Source organism: Sapajus apella, unplaced genomic scaffold (genome assembly GCF_009761245.1).
Source record: "Sapajus apella isolate SASKATOON/1434 unplaced genomic scaffold, GSC_monkey_1.0 scaffold52, whole genome shotgun sequence".
Lineage (NCBI taxonomy): Eukaryota > Metazoa > Chordata > Mammalia > Primates > Cebidae > Sapajus > Sapajus apella.
In genome coordinates, this window is record NW_022436992.1 from 14,431,886 (window position 1) to 14,448,461 (window position 16,576).

At 43.1% G+C, this 16,576-nt stretch overlaps 1 protein-coding gene and 1 long non-coding RNA gene across 2 annotated transcripts; one reads left to right on the forward strand and one right to left on the reverse strand.

Annotated features, from left to right (window-relative positions):
* Positions 1-609: 609 nt before the first annotated feature.
* SLC20A1 (solute carrier family 20 member 1) lies at positions 610-16,104 on the reverse strand. The gene is made up of 11 exons (XM_032243666.1): positions 15,892-16,104; positions 14,887-15,472; positions 14,587-14,727; positions 14,311-14,396; positions 9,572-9,668; positions 7,138-7,257; positions 5,316-5,585; positions 4,650-5,208; positions 3,861-4,046; positions 2,895-2,979; positions 610-1,557 (listed from the first exon to the last, which is right to left on the reverse strand). The coding sequence occupies exons 2-11, from the start codon at positions 15,206-15,208 to the stop codon at positions 1,366-1,368; spliced, it is 2,058 nt and encodes a 685-aa protein (XP_032099557.1). The 5' UTR covers positions 15,209-15,472; positions 15,892-16,104; the 3' UTR covers positions 610-1,365.
* On the forward strand, positions 5,761-14,698 carry LOC116526923. The gene is made up of 2 exons (XR_004258320.1): positions 5,761-6,494; positions 14,155-14,698. It is a non-coding gene; the product is annotated as an uncharacterized LOC116526923 (long non-coding RNA).
* Positions 16,105-16,576: the final 472 nt, after the last annotated feature.

Sequence of the window (16,576 nt, forward strand, 5' to 3'; positions counted from 1 at the left end):
AAAAAGTATCAAAAGAAAAAATTGAAAAAAAAAAACCTATGTGTGCTAATGTGAAAGTGTATAGGCTGTGCTACTAAAAGGGAAAATGCCAAATTGCTACAGCAGTCCCTATGGAGTAATGTCATGCATATTCTGGGGACACAAGAAACCTAACAGGGAGGCGTGGGGAGCTTTAAGTTGGACAGTAGCTCTCACTTGTTAAGATATTCACATCTCTTAAGAATGACATAAGGCAGGCCGGGCGCGGTGGCTCAAGCCTGTAATCCCAGCACTTTGGGAGGCCGAGGCGGGTGGATCACAAGGTCAAGAGATCGAGACCATCCTGGTCAACATGGTGAAACCCTGTCTCTACTAAAAATACAAAAAATTAGCTGGGCATGGTGGTGCGTGCCTGTAATCCCAGCTACTCAGGAGGCTGAGGCAGGAGAATTGCTTGAACCCAGGAGGCGGAGGTCGCGGTGAGCCGAGATCGCGCCATTGCACTCCAGCCTGGGTAACAAGAGCGAAACTCCGTCTCAAAAAAAAAAAAAAAAGAATGACATAAGGCTAACTGATCAGGAGCCCAGATGATTCAAACGATTCAAATATGAATAAAAACCATGAGACAAATTTTCTAAAAACTGTAGGCTTTTTTATTCAGTTAAGAGGTAGACAGATGAACATGGAAGCCTGTCCCTAATAAGTTGCCCGAAGTTCACATTCCACTTCATTCATCCATCCCACACTGCCAGAAATCTTAAAGAAATAACCAAGATTGCCAAAAGGCTTTTTTCCTTACTTCTTCTTAGCAATAATAGTCAACAAACTGCTTGCAACGAAGTTACTACTAATTTAAATTTTCACTGTGTTCAAAGAACCTCATCCCTCTAAGAAGCTCCCACATATGCCAATAGATCCTGCCACTACTGACAGGAGGGCAGAGTACCACTGACTCTACTTATATAAGAGACTACAAAGGAAGCTTTAGTTATATTTTTTTTGTTGTTAAATCCCTGTGCATGTTTGGGCAGAAGCTGGTGAAACCAACAAAGCAGAGCATACTCTGTCAAATAGCTCTGCATGGTTGTTTTAAATAAAAATAAAAAAAAAAAAAACAAGTCATCTTCAGAGACAACATTAAAACATAATGGAATTGAAGCCTGATACAAAAAGTAGAGAAATATGTACAGGAATTCACAGCCCAGAAGGAAAGGGGATCTCAGCAGGAGCCAGTGGAACCCTGGCTATTTTACATAGCTAATTTTGAGACAAGTCATATTTAGCACAAAAGCAATTATAGCACAAGTAACACTTCCCTCTTCTGGCTCCCAAATAAAAAGACGTCGTCAGTAACATTGTAATCATTCTTCAGGGGAGCAGGAATACCTAAGGTGGTCCCAAACATTGACACAAATTTTGATCACAGGATAGCATGTATCTGAAGACTGCCATGATGGCAGCACTGATAATTCCAGAAATGGGGACTGTGACAAACCAGGCCATAAAAATGTTACGAAAGAGACGCCAGTCAACAGCCTTCTTGGACCGGAGCCAGCCAACAGATACAACAGAGCCCACCTAAAAGAGAAACAGACCAAGGAAACAGATTATTAAAGTGCCAATGGTATTCTGGTATTTTGGCAAACAGACACCTGAAACTGTTTGGACAAGGAGCCCCAGACCCCTGGACAAGAACAAGTCCATGAAAGCTGGTTTACAACAGGTTAAGAAGATGGGAAAATGAAGGCAATTTGAAAATCCAACCATAATCTATACTAACGGTAGTAAAAGGACACAAGAACCATTTCTTTTCCCCTTCTAAGCTACTAGAATTTAATGAATAAACACTACTTTTAATAACAAATTGAGTTGTAAGTCTTCCAAAGATTATTTGCAGAGTGGCTGATTTTAAACCTAATAAATGACTGCCTGGAGACACATCTGGTAGCAAACAGATGACTCGGCAGGATCCACAATGGACCAACATAAATCCTTTTAAGAAAACCAGTTTCTTCCTTTTCCTATAATTATTATATTGTCATTAAACAATCTTAAGATTTGTTTAGTTTCTCAGTATTTCAATCCTGAGAGGCCCTGAATATATGCATTCCGTAAATAAACAGCCTTGCCAACATTCTGGCAAGCCTCGCAAACTTGTTGGAACCAGACCTTAAGCCACCACCAATGGCAGCAGAAACCCACCTGGTCAGAATTAAAGCACCCGCCAGTTTCTAAGCATACACCCATCCTGCCCTGAATGGCTGGCCGGGCGCGGCTCACACATGTAATCCTAGCACTTTGGGAGGCCAACGCAGGTCAATCACCTGAGGTCAGGAATTTATTACCAGCCTGGCCAACATGGTGAAACCCTGTCTCTACTAAAAATACAAAAATTAGCCAGGCATGGTGGCGGGCACATGTAATCTCAGCTATTTGGGAGGCTGAGACTCAAGAATCATTTGCACCTGGGAGGCGGAGGCTGCAATGAGCCAAGATCGCACTACTGGACCACAGTCTGGGGGACAAAGCAAGACTCTGACTCATAAATAAATAAACAAATAAATAATGGTGTCAAGTAGAAATGACTCGAGATTTTTTTTTAAATTACTATAAAACCACTACAATGAGGGATGGCTAGGTAACAAAGGAAGAGGTTAGTAACCAAAAATTATAGCAAGCTCCACATAAAAGAATGTTTCTATTATTTGGGGAGAATATCTATTTAATTGCTTAAGAACAGACACGAGAAATTGTATAGTGTAAGCCTTTATTCTTGTAATCGCTTGCCCTAAACTTGTGAACTCTTCAAGACTCCAATTACACAAAACTTAATAAATCAAATATCAGAGAAGTAAATTTTAAACCCTACCTATTAGAAGAACCATTTGAAAAACACACATTGACATTACACTTACTTTACAATGTGTTGTACTGATGGGAAGGCCAATATTTGATGCAATCACCACAGTGAGGGCAGATGCCAGTTCAATACTGAAGCCACTACAGACACAAAAGGATTGTCGTCAGGAATTCAGTTTGACTTTTTTGAGAAGCTAACACTGCTTCTCAAGTTAACACAGTCCTGCTTTGTTCTACTCAGTCACAAAACCTCCACTGACATCTTTATTTGCTATAACCCCAAGATCCATCTTATTTAAATCAAGCCATGGGATGCCCAGTTTCCTTATTCTAAGGTTTCAAGTTTCATGTTTATCTGGAAGTCCTTTTTTTTTTCTTTGAGATGGAGTCTCACTCTGTCACCAAGGCTGGAGTGCAGTGGCGCAATCTCGGCTCACGGCAACCTCCACCTCCTGGGTTCATGCAATTCTCCTGCTTCAGTCTCCTGAGTAGCTGGCATTACAGGCACGCGCCACCATGCCTGGCTAATTTTTGTATTTTCAGTAGAGACAGGGTTTCACCATGTTGGTCAGGCTGGTCTTGAACTCCTGACCTCATGATCCACCCGCCTCAGCCTCCCAAAGTACTGGGATTACAGGCATGAGCCACCACGCCTGGCCCTGGCAGCCCATTATTAAATAAAATTTGCACTTTTGTTTTGAAGGTTTGGTAAACATGACTCTTAGCTCCCAAATAAAGACAAATAAAACGCAAGTATACATAACTATCCACTTTTAGCACACACAGCTTTCTCAGAAAAGTCATTTTCCTCAGAGACCACTGGAGCTGAATGCATAAAATGTCTAACCAAAATGTTTAAGATGGAGACAAGTAAAATCTAAAAAGAATACACTGACAATAAGAACATCAGGAACTTAAACAAACTTGGTTACTTTAAACTAGAGATTCGTTAGCACTTGACAGCATTATATCTCTGAAGAAAATGGGTACTGACCTCTGTAAGGCCTACTCCACCTACTTACCTAGAGGGTGTGATCGGTGTCAGATCCTTCCCCATGGTCTGGATTACTCTCCTTCCCCAAACCCACAGACCAATACAGATACCAACACCACCATACAGTAGAAGCCATATTGGTGTTGCCACTTTTGAAGAAACATCTCCTGTGTCATAAACCAAATATAAAGCAACCAGAGGCCCAATGGCATTGCTGGAAGAAACAAAGAGGGCAGAAGTAATTTTTCAGGCAGAACTACATCTTGGCAAGATCCAATTTGCTGAATGACATACCAGGTTATCTAAAGCACAGCTTTCAAGCAAAAGGGCTTTTCTTTCCAAGGACATAAATGGAACCCAACATACACAAAAGAAAAATAAGCACCGCTCTGATGGAGAGTGTGCCATGCAAATGGCGGCCTCCTTCTTCCTACAGGTAGCTTAAAGCAACTCTCAGGTTCCAATAAACAGTTCACAAACCAAACTACAAAATCATTCTGTATGAAAAGCTTTCAAGTTTTTCATCTTACATCCCACAATTCACTACCAAAGAACTGGATCTCATCCTGATAGGCAAAAGCCTTCTCTGTGAAAGATACCTGATCATCTATAGAAATAAAGTTAAAAACATTCTTTGTAATTCCTCTGAAGAGTAAAACGGTACTGTCTTAAGTCAATGACTGCTATTACCTCATTCTATTTGTATTATTCAGGGTCCCATAAGTGCTAGGAGTACCACTATCACAAGCACAGGCTTATGAAAAGGATAAATGGTTTAAAAATAGGGTTAACAACACTAAGATCAATGTCAACTCACCTTACATCATTGCCACCATGGGCAAATGAACCAAAGCAGGCTGTAAGGATCTGCAGGAATTGGAAGAGGAAAGACACTTCAGGCTTATCCTGATCATACCATTCTTCTAGAGAGCCGCTGCTTCCTTTTCTGTCACCTAGACCCATCTCTGCCTTGACACTCATGTCTATCTCAGATGCAGAGTGAAGGTCTGACACAGCATTGCAGTAACTGGTGTAACTGTCCATTCGAATTCGCTTCTTAGAGTCGGCATTAGGCCATGTCAGCTTCTCCATTTCTTCGCCCTTCTGTTCACCTTCTTTGGCACGGAATGAATCCAGAGGCATGCCACATATTGCCATAGTATAGGAAGTATAGCTATTATTGCGCCTTAAGGGTTTGTCACCAGAGTCTCCCATGCAATCTCCCACCTTGGCAAGATGTAACTTATGAAGCAGCTCTTTGTACAAGCCAGAATCTTTATGCACAGTGTGATACTGGTAGTGGCCACTGGAGTTTATTTGGTTGCTGACGGCTTGACTGAACTGGACAAGGTTCCCATTAGGCAACTGCACTGCACCTAGTCAAGATCACCAAGGTGACATTCAATACAAAAAGCAACAAATCCAAACAGTAAGCCTCCCCACCACTGCAGACAACAAAGTGAAACCAGGAATTCCAACTCACCATTCACGGTGCTATCTATGCTGGTTTCCTCCTTCAAGTCCACACTGGGAAGCCTTTCTCGCTCTGGAGCTTCCTCCAAATCTCCAAGTTTGAATGAGACTGTTCTCTCCTCCACCACAGCCTGGAGAGGCACAGTGGCAGACCCTACCTCAGAAACAGGATTCCTGTTTTCAATATCACTGACAGACAACTTTGTTTCTTCATGGTCTTCTTTCAAGCTATTCTTTTTTTCCATTAAGGGGCTTTCAGATGGACTAGACTTTATTTCTCCTAGGAAAAAAAAGGTTTTTTTGGTTTGGTTGTGGCCACACTACCTTGTTCCACAGCTCCTTTCCTCCATCCCCAAAAAACCCATCTCAAAACAACAATGTATGTGACCTTCAGGAACATTTTTCCTGCCTGCTTTATCATTTGCCAGCAACTCTCACTTGGGAACAACCAGCAATGCAGAACACCCTATGTCAGGGGTCCCAAACATTTTCTGTAAATATTTTAGGTTTTATGGGCTTCTGTAGCACATTCGTGTTATGTTTTTATTTTTACAAACCTTTACACATATAAGAACCCTTCTTAGCTCCCTGGGACCCATTCTGCAGTGGAAAGTAGCTCAATCACTGGGGTGATAATCTGAAACTGAAAATCTGAACTATACCCAATTCTATTCTTTTTAAAAGAGGATTCTCTCCAATTTCAGTCCAACAATTCAAGCTAAGTGGCATAGCTCAATGCAGGGAACCAAAGATGACAACTTTAATTTCCACCTCTATGAAACAGAGGTGTGCCTTATGGCTCTAAATCCCATAGGCAGACCACAGTATCTCTTGCCTATCTCTCATGCCAGTGCTCAGTATGCTGACCTATCCATTCAGGCATCTCAGTCAAACTACAGACTAACTGACAGAAAGCAAGACTTGTCTCATCTCCTCCCAGAGAGGGAAAATGAGGTCAGACAGTCCTGAAAGCCTGGTTCCCACCATGCACTTGGCATAGCCAGACTAGGACAGAACCTCTCGGAGGCTCCTCCGTTCAGCTGCGGTGACGCAGCATTCTTCCTAATGCCTCTGCAGTCTGTGCATCCCTTAGCTTCAAAAGGATAAACTTCAAATGGCTAGCCCAGCCTTCACATAGATGAAAGGGACAGAAAATGATTCTTTTAAGAAAAAAAATACAAGATTTTAAGTAAGTTTGATACTAACCAAAATTTACTCAGTATTTAATAACATGTGTGTGTTGTCATGCCCTAAATGATTCCTTCACATGACACTTGAAAATGTTTACTTCTAGAATCTGTGTTACAATTCTAGCAGAAACACAATGTATGTTTGTATATGTATTTGTATTATATACTGAAATACAATGTCTATACGTATTCTAGCCCATATACAACATGTACACATTAGACTTAGCTTTGCGTGTCTGAATCTAAAGTTACACACAGAAGTAGTTGGGGCAAATGTTTCCTCTATGAAAATATCTTGTACCTACCCCTTATTTTTCATTAAGGTATGTATCCTTATATTTCTCAGTAAATGTAGGGTATGATTTCTCTATTTATCTATCATGTCACTGGCAACTGACCAAAGAACACTAAAATAAAAATTAACATCTCTACAGCATAGGCTGAATACTCTTTATCACTAGGTCTTAGGTCATGCAGTCTACTTAAGAACACAGTTTGGGCAACAAACCCATATTCTCAAATTTCTCTTTAAAATCTTTTATTTTGCCAATCTATCCTAATAGATTTCTACAGGTAACAAAACAAAAAAGAAATAAGCACAACATTAGTAGTTAAACTTTTCTGCTATAACTTATTACTTACGTTCAATTTTTCTCTTCATCCTGGGACATACAAAGAACCAGACGATAAGGGCACAGAAAACTGCACATCCCACCGAGATGAGGATGGTACCCCACAGAGGAAGTTTGTCAAAGCCCAGCACTAGGAGATAAAATGGTGCATCTTGAAAACCCCAGGGCAACAGCCCCCTGCAATAATGTGTAAACCCTCCTCTGGGGACTAAGGGGTTCCCCAAGCCAGCCCAACACCCTTGACAGCTGCTGCCAGATTTAAGTGCACAGGGTTTACTGTGCTAGTGCCTATACAAATTTGGGAGAAAAACTCAATGATCATCCGAAAACCCACGCCAGCCTGGCCCACCTGAACACCTGCGAGACTCAAGGGTCCTATGCGTCTCAACATACTAGCCTTTTTCCTTTCTTCACTTTAGAAGATAGTAAGAATCATTACATGCTAAGGACCTGTGACTAGCTATGAAAAAGAAGAGTGTTCCACTCCCTAGCTCGTAATCATAACTGCCACATATTCCACTACCACCTACAAGCTTATTTTAATGTCAAAAGAATGATGTCTCAGTAGTCACATTTGTCATGCTGACATAATTCTGTGTAAAAGTGATTACATCCATTGTACCGGCCTTCAGTAAAGATTATCTCCTTGAAAGCCGTATCAAAACAAGATATAAAAAACAAAAATACCTATCAAAAGTCAGTAATTTAAAGAATAGCTTTAAAAGTTTTGTCTTTCAGCTAGGCACAGTGGCTCATGTCTGTAATCCCAGCACTTTGGGACGCCAAGGCAAGTAGATCACCTAAGGTCAGGAGTTTGAGACCAGCCTGGCCAACATGGCAAAGCCCGTCTCTACTAAAAATACAAAAAAATTTAGCCAGGTATGGTGGTGCACACCTGTAGTCCCAGCTACTCAGGAGGCTGAGGTGGGAGAATCGCTTGAACCTGGGGGCGGAGGTTGCAATGAGCTGAGATTGTCCAGCCTGGACTTTGTCTCAAAAAAAAAAAAAAAAAGGTTTTGTCTTTCACAAAAAGGAAAATTTAGTGGTAATTTCACTAACAAGTCTTATCTTAAAAAAAGAGACTTCCCTAGCAACACTTTCCATGTGGTTTAAGAATGAGCAGTATTAGTCATGATTTTATTGTCACCTACATGCCAGTAGGCTCCAAACCATTAGCCTGTACTAAAGACAGAAGCAAAGCACTGGCCGGGCGCAGTGGCTCGTGCCTGTAATCCCAGCACCTTGGGAGGCCAAGGTGGTCGGAACACCTGAGGTCAGGAGTTCGCTTCTCCTCACCAGTACATAAGAGTTCGGTATATCCTAAGAATAGTATTTTCTTAAAGTTGTCTGTTTTGTTCCTGATTATTCCAAGAATAAAAGCAAGATTAAAAATACTTAGCTCCATCTAACAAAATGCACACACACAATTGTGAATCTAAAATAAGATTTTTAAAAAATGAAAACATTTAGTTAACTCCAAGGTCAGCAACTACTTAGTGAGGTTTAAGAGGCAAGTCACAACCCATTAGTCAAAACTGAAATCATTTCAGTGGGCCACACAAATGTTTTAAAAAAAAAAACTAAAGAGAATTCGAAAATATGGGTGCATAGCACATAGTAAGTATAAGCGGCTTCATAACACTATTCCAGTTATCTTTCTCTCTATATACATACACACGTATCCCGTATGTCTTCCAGTGGTTCACAGTATAAAGAATAAAAGTCACTGCCTATGTAGTCACAGACCATCAGGGCCAAATGAGACTAGATTCCAAAACTGTACTGTCCTGCAAGTTACAAGTTACCAATCTTTTGTAGTTGCTAAATTAAACTTGTAGCACCATAATTTAATCCATGCATTGCCTTAGTCCCAAACATGAAAGTAATCAACATTTCCACCTTTATATTCTCACAAATTATTTTTCCTCTTAGCTGCATGAATTTCTTCTTCCAAGTGCACTTAGAGCAGGTGGTAAACATCCCAACTCTTCTCATTCAAGCAGATTCACGGAAGTTTAGTACTTAGAAACAATGGTATCTCCATTTGGGAGAGAAAAATGAGAATATCCAGCAAACCGGTCCTAAACGACTGATTACTGAAGACCAGATATTACTAATGACTTCAGTAGTCGAGGTCAGTATTAATTCCAGCATTTTTAGCATAGACAGGAGAAAGGGAAGGAGAAGGTCATATTATCGTGGATCCTGTGAAGACTAAAGAGGAAAGGTCTGTAGTGATTTAGAATCTGAGCAGGTCTCTTTGGTTGAAAAGCTATCTAGGTTAACTCAGCGTACACTAGCCTGCAGCCTTCTGAAATGGGCGCAGGCCAGCCACCTTCTAGGAGATTTCAGCCCTGTAAAGCAAAAAGGGGTAAATTGGGCATTTAATGCAAGTTTTGTAAACAACTTTATATTCACATTTAAATGCTTTGGTATGTACTTACATGGTGCTCCGGTATACATGATGGAAAAGAGGTTTATTCCAACTGTGCAGGCATAGAAAACTGGCAAAGCTCGCAAACCATTAGGAACTGGATCTGCCTGTAAAACATCATTAAGATCAATATCTTAAAAGCTATAAAAGTTAACCCATTTCCACAGAATCTTGTAATAGGGTATGTTTGGGAATTATAGTGCCAGTTTAACTGTCCCTCCAGAGTAGTTTCCAAGGCCAGCTGGGTTTTTCCTGCATTTGCTCCTGGAATTGTTCCTATGAAGGTCAATTCCAACTTCTACCTGTTTGGTTTTTATTTTTTTTTTTTTCTATTTTTCATAACAAGGCTACCTGTACCAGTGATGATAACCTCCTGAAAAAACGATTTCAATAGCCACATTCTAAGGTACCCAAAAAGCCCTAATATAAACTTGAGCACATGACTGAGGATAGGCTATACTCTACTTTTGCAAGAGATGTCAAGAAACAGACTATGTTAGGATGCTGCTTACCTGACGACTTCATACCTTCAAAGACTAAAAATACAACATGCAGACTATACCTACAGCAACCATCTTATCTAAACATCTGACAAAGATGCCAATGCTTTACCAAATTCCAATGATAAAAACTGATTGCGCACAAGGTCATCCACTCACTCAACAGACTGCGTGCCAAGCACTATTCTGGGCATTGAAGTATAGGAGGGAATGAGACCAAGTTCCTGTTCTCATAGAACTGACACTCGTGGCCAGGCGCAGTGGCTCAGACCTGTGATCCCAGCACTTTGGGAGGCTGAAGCAGGCAGACCACAAGGTCAGGAGATCGAGACCATCCTGGCCAACATGGTGAAATCCTGTCTCTACTAAAAATACAAAAAATTAGCTGGGCATGGTTGTGCACATCTGTAACTCCAGCTACTCAGGAGGCTGAGGCAGGAGAATCACTTGAACCCAGGAGGCAGAGGTAAGCCGAGATCGCACCACTGCACTCCAGCCCTGGTGACAGAGCAAGACTCTGGGAGGACACTGCTGCACTGAGCTACAATTAGGCCATCAAATTTCAGCCTGGGTGACAGGGCAAGATTTTGCTTCTTAAAAGAAAAAAATGCCAGGTGTGGTGGCTCAAGCCTGTAATCCCAGCACTTCGAGAGGCTGAAGAGGGTGGACCATCTCAGGTCAGGAGTTCGAGACCAGCCTGGCCAACATGGCGAAACCCCATCTCTAGTAAAAATACAAATACAAACAAACAAACAAAACTAGCCAGGCGTGGTGGCAGGCATCTGTAATCCCAGCTACTCAGGAAGCTGAGGCAGGAGAATTGCTTGAGCCCTGGAGGCAGAAGTTGCAGTGAGCCGAGATCGTGCCTAGCATTCCAACCTGAGTGACAGAGCAAGACTCCATTTCAAAGAAAAAAAGCTCCAAAAAACCCAACCCAAGACTCCTACACTGCAAAACTAAAACCCTTTAGTGTTCTAAAGACATTATGTGGGAACTTCTCTACAGATTTTCAAAGACTATTTCGTAATATAGGGTTATCTATAAATCAAACTGTAATTGGCTCATCAGAAGTAGCAACCTGCGTATTTACTATCCTGTACAGTATAGCCCAATTAAGTATTCCCTGAGGTAAAAAAAATCTGAGGTATTCTATATACAAAGTAGTTGGGGATGGGGTAGGGAATGAATGACACTACTATACCAAGTTTATTATGAAATACAGGTTCATAGTTAAAAAAAAAAAGTCAAAAGTTCCAAAGAGTCTAGGAAAAAGGTACAACAAGAAAGGTCTCTCATCATTGTACAGATCCACCTAACACACAAGTAAAACTTCACTTGGAAATGATATGAATGCCTGATCATCTAGTCATGTGGGATGGGAAAGAAGGTCTTCACATAACCCCCATCTTCACCAGAATAGTTCACTATTACATATTGGATATTCTGTTTTTGTCTAAAGAAAAGGGAAGATAACCTAAATATATTTCTCCTAATAAATGAGAATGCCAAAAGCCCTGTTTTCTTTGACTAGAATTTAAAAATATTCAACAGGAGCACTGAGGAGTATCCCTTCTGTACAATGCCAGTCCTTAACAGAAGCACCTAACCTCCATTCTGTCTGTTCCTACCAGATTACCAACATGTTTGGAGCAAACATTCAGAGAATAGAAAACGTTTAAAATGAAAGTTTTTGAAATAAAAAGATGTACTTTTAATCTTAATTTTCAAGATGGACTTTTAACAGTTGGAATGTATCTTAATGGTCAAATATTCAGATTTTAGCAGTTAGGATCCCCAAAGCTTACCAGTCTATTTTCTTGAAATGTAACTCCTAAAAAGAAGCAGAAAGTCACACTCACCTGAAAACTCCTGTTACAGAGGAACTGGCCTGAAAGAGTGTATGTGCATGCACACGCAGAGTGGGGGAAGATCCTCAAAGTCAATATTGTTTTATTTATTTATTTTTTTGAGACGGAGTCGAGATCTATCCAGATCAGCCAGGCTGGAGTGCAGTGGCGTAATCTCAGCTCACTGCAACCTCCGCCTCCCGGGTTCAAGCAATTCTCCTGCCTCAACCTCGAGTAGCTGGGACTACAGGTGCCCGCCACCACACCCAGCTAAGTTTTGGTATTTTAGTAGAGACAGAGTTGGCCAGTATGTTTCTAACTCCTGACCTCATGATCTGCCTGCCTCAGCTTCCCAAAGTGCTGGGATTACAGGAGTTAGCCATCGCACCCGGTCCATCAATATTGCTTTAAACACTATGCGCATCATTCATCATTTGATCATACCCATTCCCATACCCACATGAAAAATATACAGTTAATACAAAAAATTAGCGGGGCTGCTCCCCAGTGTGGGCGACAGAGCAAGACTCCATGTCAAAAAAAAAACAAAAAACCAAAAAAAAAAAACAAAATATACAGTTAAGAAATCAGTTACTATATCTAACTTCAGCTCTCAATAACAGCATGGGGGTATGCATTCCTCAAATGAGAGGTTCTGGCCACCTGAGAATCCCTTTTTGCACCTCAGAGGACCACCATTCCCCCTCCGGGAAATAAGTTTGTTTTCTGGAGGTGAAACACACAAACCATCTCCAAAAACAAAATGATCTGTTACTCAATCATCAACAAAGGGCCAGTATAAACCTTGACAAAGCAGGAATTCACAACAGGAGATCCTACTAATGCTTCTGACTCTCTGCTAAGTAGCAGGATATAGGGTTCTCCAATACAAGTACTAAAAAAAAACCTGGTCCATGACAGCCAGGCAGTGGCTCACGCCTATAAACCCAGCACTTTGGGAGGCTGAGGTGGGCAAATCATGAGGTCAAGAGATCAAGACCACCCTGGCCAACACAGTAAAGCCTTGTCTCTACTAAAAGTACAAAAATTAGCTGGGCATGGTGGCACAAGCCTGTAGTCTCAGCTACTTGGAAGGCTGAGGCAGAAGAATTACTTGAAGCCAGGAGGTGGTGGTTGCAGTGAGCCAATATTGCGCCACTGCACTCCAGCCTAGCGACAGAGCAAGACTCCGACTCAAAAAAAAAAAAAAAAAAAAAATCCAGTCCATGACTACTGGTGAGCCTCTAATTTAAGCATCCTAGTATCATAAACTACAGTTGTCGGGTGTAGGAAGGCAGGTACTTATTGTACCTGTCTGCTGAATGAAACAGAGCCAAATCTAAGAGTCCATAAATATCAATGAACTGCTTACTCTCAAATTATACCAAACTAGAAATATTTCAAGTTTTCAAAGTGTTAAACTGTTATGTTCTGCCAGATTCTGGCTATGGAAAACAGTGATTAGTGAATCACTTTTCTAGTCACAGAATTTCTATGGAGAAGACAAATCCTTCCCTAGGGAAGCTTAGAACTAGACCAGACAAGTAGGTCTGAATACATTCTTACCCGCCGGAATTTATGCTATCTCCCTTCACTCAGATTTCTACAGTTTAGGAACATTTTTAAGAACTTACAATGGATTGTTAAGAGCCATTCACCTTAGAAAAAGGACAACTTTGTTTCCTGAGAAAAATGCATTTATTCTTACTGTAACTCAGTCCTATGCCAACATAATCCCTTGTCTACATTTATTTTGAAGCCAGCATGACTTCTTGATAAAAGAAATGCTATTGGGTCACTTAAAAAGGATTTTCAAATGGACAGGAAATGAAATGGCTGCCTGAAAAAAAAATTTTTTTTTTTTTTTTTTTTTTTTTGGCCAAAAACGACCTTTAACTGATTCTTTTCACCTATTCTGAGAAATTGGAATCAAGTCACTACGGGAGGCAGAGTCCACATCTAGAAGCTTATAAACTAGTTATGATAATCAGCATTGCAGAGACCCATTTAACTGGCAGCTTAATAAAAAAGCCGCAGGGGATACTGACTTGAATTCCAAGCTTATACGTTGTATTAGCCTGTATATAATGGTGGTTCCAACAAACAATCTATATACAGCTATACAAAGCCACCCAAAATAAATTTCCATATTTTTTTGCTCCCAGTTTCTCCTATTACTTGGCACATCATGGCATTCAATTTTTCCTCCCTGACTGCCCTCTTATATAAAAACTTGCTTCTTTCAGAGAACTCCACAACATACAAAAGGCACACAGAACAAAGAACTATTTTAACTTTCCAAGGCTGCATACCTATACACCAATCACATCTGCAAAAGTACCACAGGGTTTGAAATCAACTGGGTGTGATCCATGAAAGGTCTTCATAAGGAAGAGAGTTACCTTATGGAGGATGAACGCACGAACTAGAAAGAATAAAATTCCAGACATAATTCCAGAAAGCAGTGGGGACACGAACCAAGACATCACTGGAATAGAACACATTAAGAAAAAATATCAAATAATGAAAATCAGAGACCAAAAGCTACTTTAAATGTTTAAGAGTTCAAAATTCTTTGGTCTGTCCCTCCACATGCGAACACATACTCCCATACCTAATGCCATGGTAACGTATGACAAAAACAAAAATTAAGACGCCATTCGAAAAATTAAACATACCAATTTTTATCAGTTCAGACCACTTGACACCCTTCTGCCCCTGTGCCACGAGGGAGAAACCAATGGTTGCACCCACAATACAATGGGTTCCAGAAATGGGGAGCTTCAAAAACGAAGCCACGAGTTGCCACACAGCAGAACCTGAAACAAAGTCAAGTTTTATTAAGTAAATGGCAAAATTCTATTATGTAAGTGGTGCATTCCGAAAGGTTAATCTGAAAGGTTAAGCACAAAAATGGAACCACCCATGATACAAATTTGCTCACCCACCACGAAGAGGACAAAACAAAAAGAACTTACCGAACATAGCACTGACTGAGCCGGCCATCAGCCGCCCTTGGGTTGAGTTGTACATCTCCACGTCAATCAAGCCCTTCCGGATGGTTTCGCTCACTTTAGCCCCCAGTAAGACCGAGCCCACTGTTTCAAAGATGCTAGCTAGGATGCAGGCTTGCTTCAGGGTCACTACACCTGAGCCCACAGCTGTACCAAAAGAATTTGCTACATCATTGGCTCCCACGGAGAATGCCAAGACAAATGCAATAATGAAGCCCAGGATGAGCATCCATAGGCAGCCCACCAATGGACCAGAAGCTGTAATACTGGGAATCGGCGTTGCCATTCTCTAGAGTAGTGGTTCTTTAGTAAGAGAATTACTAAGCGGCTTTCAAGATGTGTAAACAGAATATGAGGTATCAAAAAATGCTATAATAAATAATATATATTATGTAAAATTAAATACTGTAAACTACGGCACAGAAACCGAGCTGGGGAGTTACTGCTATACGTTGCGTATGGGCAGCTGTTGTCTGGGGTTTCTTTGGCTCAGGAAGGCTAAAAGCACGGAGCAGAATTCCATGGCGAAGAGAAAGGACCCAAGTTCATCCTGCGGGGAAGGGGGGAAATAACAATAGCTGCACGACCCTGGAGGGCCAGCGGGGCACCTGCTCTACCCACGCGCCCGGGGCCCCGCCGTGCACTCTACTGGCTACTCCAGACCCCATTCCCCCTAGACGCGCGAGACGGCGGGGCACGTGGCTCCGGGGCCTCCGCGCGCGCCCAGCCCGGCCCCCGCGCTGCCAGCCCGCGCGCGCCCTCAGCACGAAAACCGGAAAAGGGCTGTTCCCGCGCGCGCCGCCCGGGGACCGCCAAAAAGGCCCGCGGGCGGGCGGGCGGAGTGAAGGCGGCCAGCGGTGAAGGGAGAAGCCAGCCGCACCACCCACGCCGGCCGCCTCCGGCGCCACGGCGTCCGCGCCCAGCCCCGGGAAGAAGAAAGAGCCTTTACGAGGTGGAGCCACTACTCACCAGGGGAAAGGGAGGGCGGAGCGGGAGACGAGGAGATCGAGGCGGCGGCGGCTGGAGCCACGGGCACACGCGCCTGCGGTCGGCGAGCACACGGCCCGGGTCGGCGGCACCAGGGACAGCTCCACGGGACTTACAACTTATCCAGGAAGCAGCCGCAGGGCTCTCAGCAGCCGAGAAGAGGAAGCACGCAGCGAGCACCGGCAGCCATCACTCTAGCGGAGCACGCCACCGGCCCCTACTTATAGCCGGCGCCGCGACCCGCGTGACCTGCCGCGCCTCGCGCCGGCCCCGGAGCCCCGCCCCCGGCATGACGCAGCCCCCGCCGGCCCGGCGTGCCCAGCCTGGTGAGCCCGACGGTGGCGCTCATTGGCTTGGCCCGCGCTGGTGGCCACGCCCCCACCAGAGAGTCGGTCCACGTGGGGCGGGACAACCCCTCCCGGCGCCCTCATCCCGGAGTCTCCGTACTGTCTGGCCCCGCCGGCTGGTTACCGCCAGAGACCAAGGGGGGACCTCGCCGTGCCCCCGGAGGCCGGCATGGGGGGTTACAGAGGCTGCGACCAAGGTCATTCCTAGCTCCTTTCTCGGGGCTCCGGAAAGCCGTCCGCGCCTCAAGCCTCACTTTCAGCGCACGCATGACCTGCCGCGCCCGGTCGCCACACCCGTCCCGTCTGCCCGGTGACGCTGC

Excerpts from the sequence above, each read along its gene's own strand:
- SLC20A1 (XM_032243666.1), bottom strand. The coding sequence starts at position 15,208 with ATGGCAACGCCGATTCCCAGTATTACAGCTTCTGGTCCATTGGTGGGC. Across the intron at positions 9,669-14,310 it reads GTGCGTTCATCCTCCATAAG|GCAGATCCAGTTCCTAATGG; the intron begins GTAACTCTCTTC and ends GATGTTTTACAG. Across the intron at positions 5,209-5,315 it reads CATAGATAGCACCGTGAATG|GTGCAGTGCAGTTGCCTAAT; the intron begins GTGAGTTGGAAT and ends GATCTTGACTAG.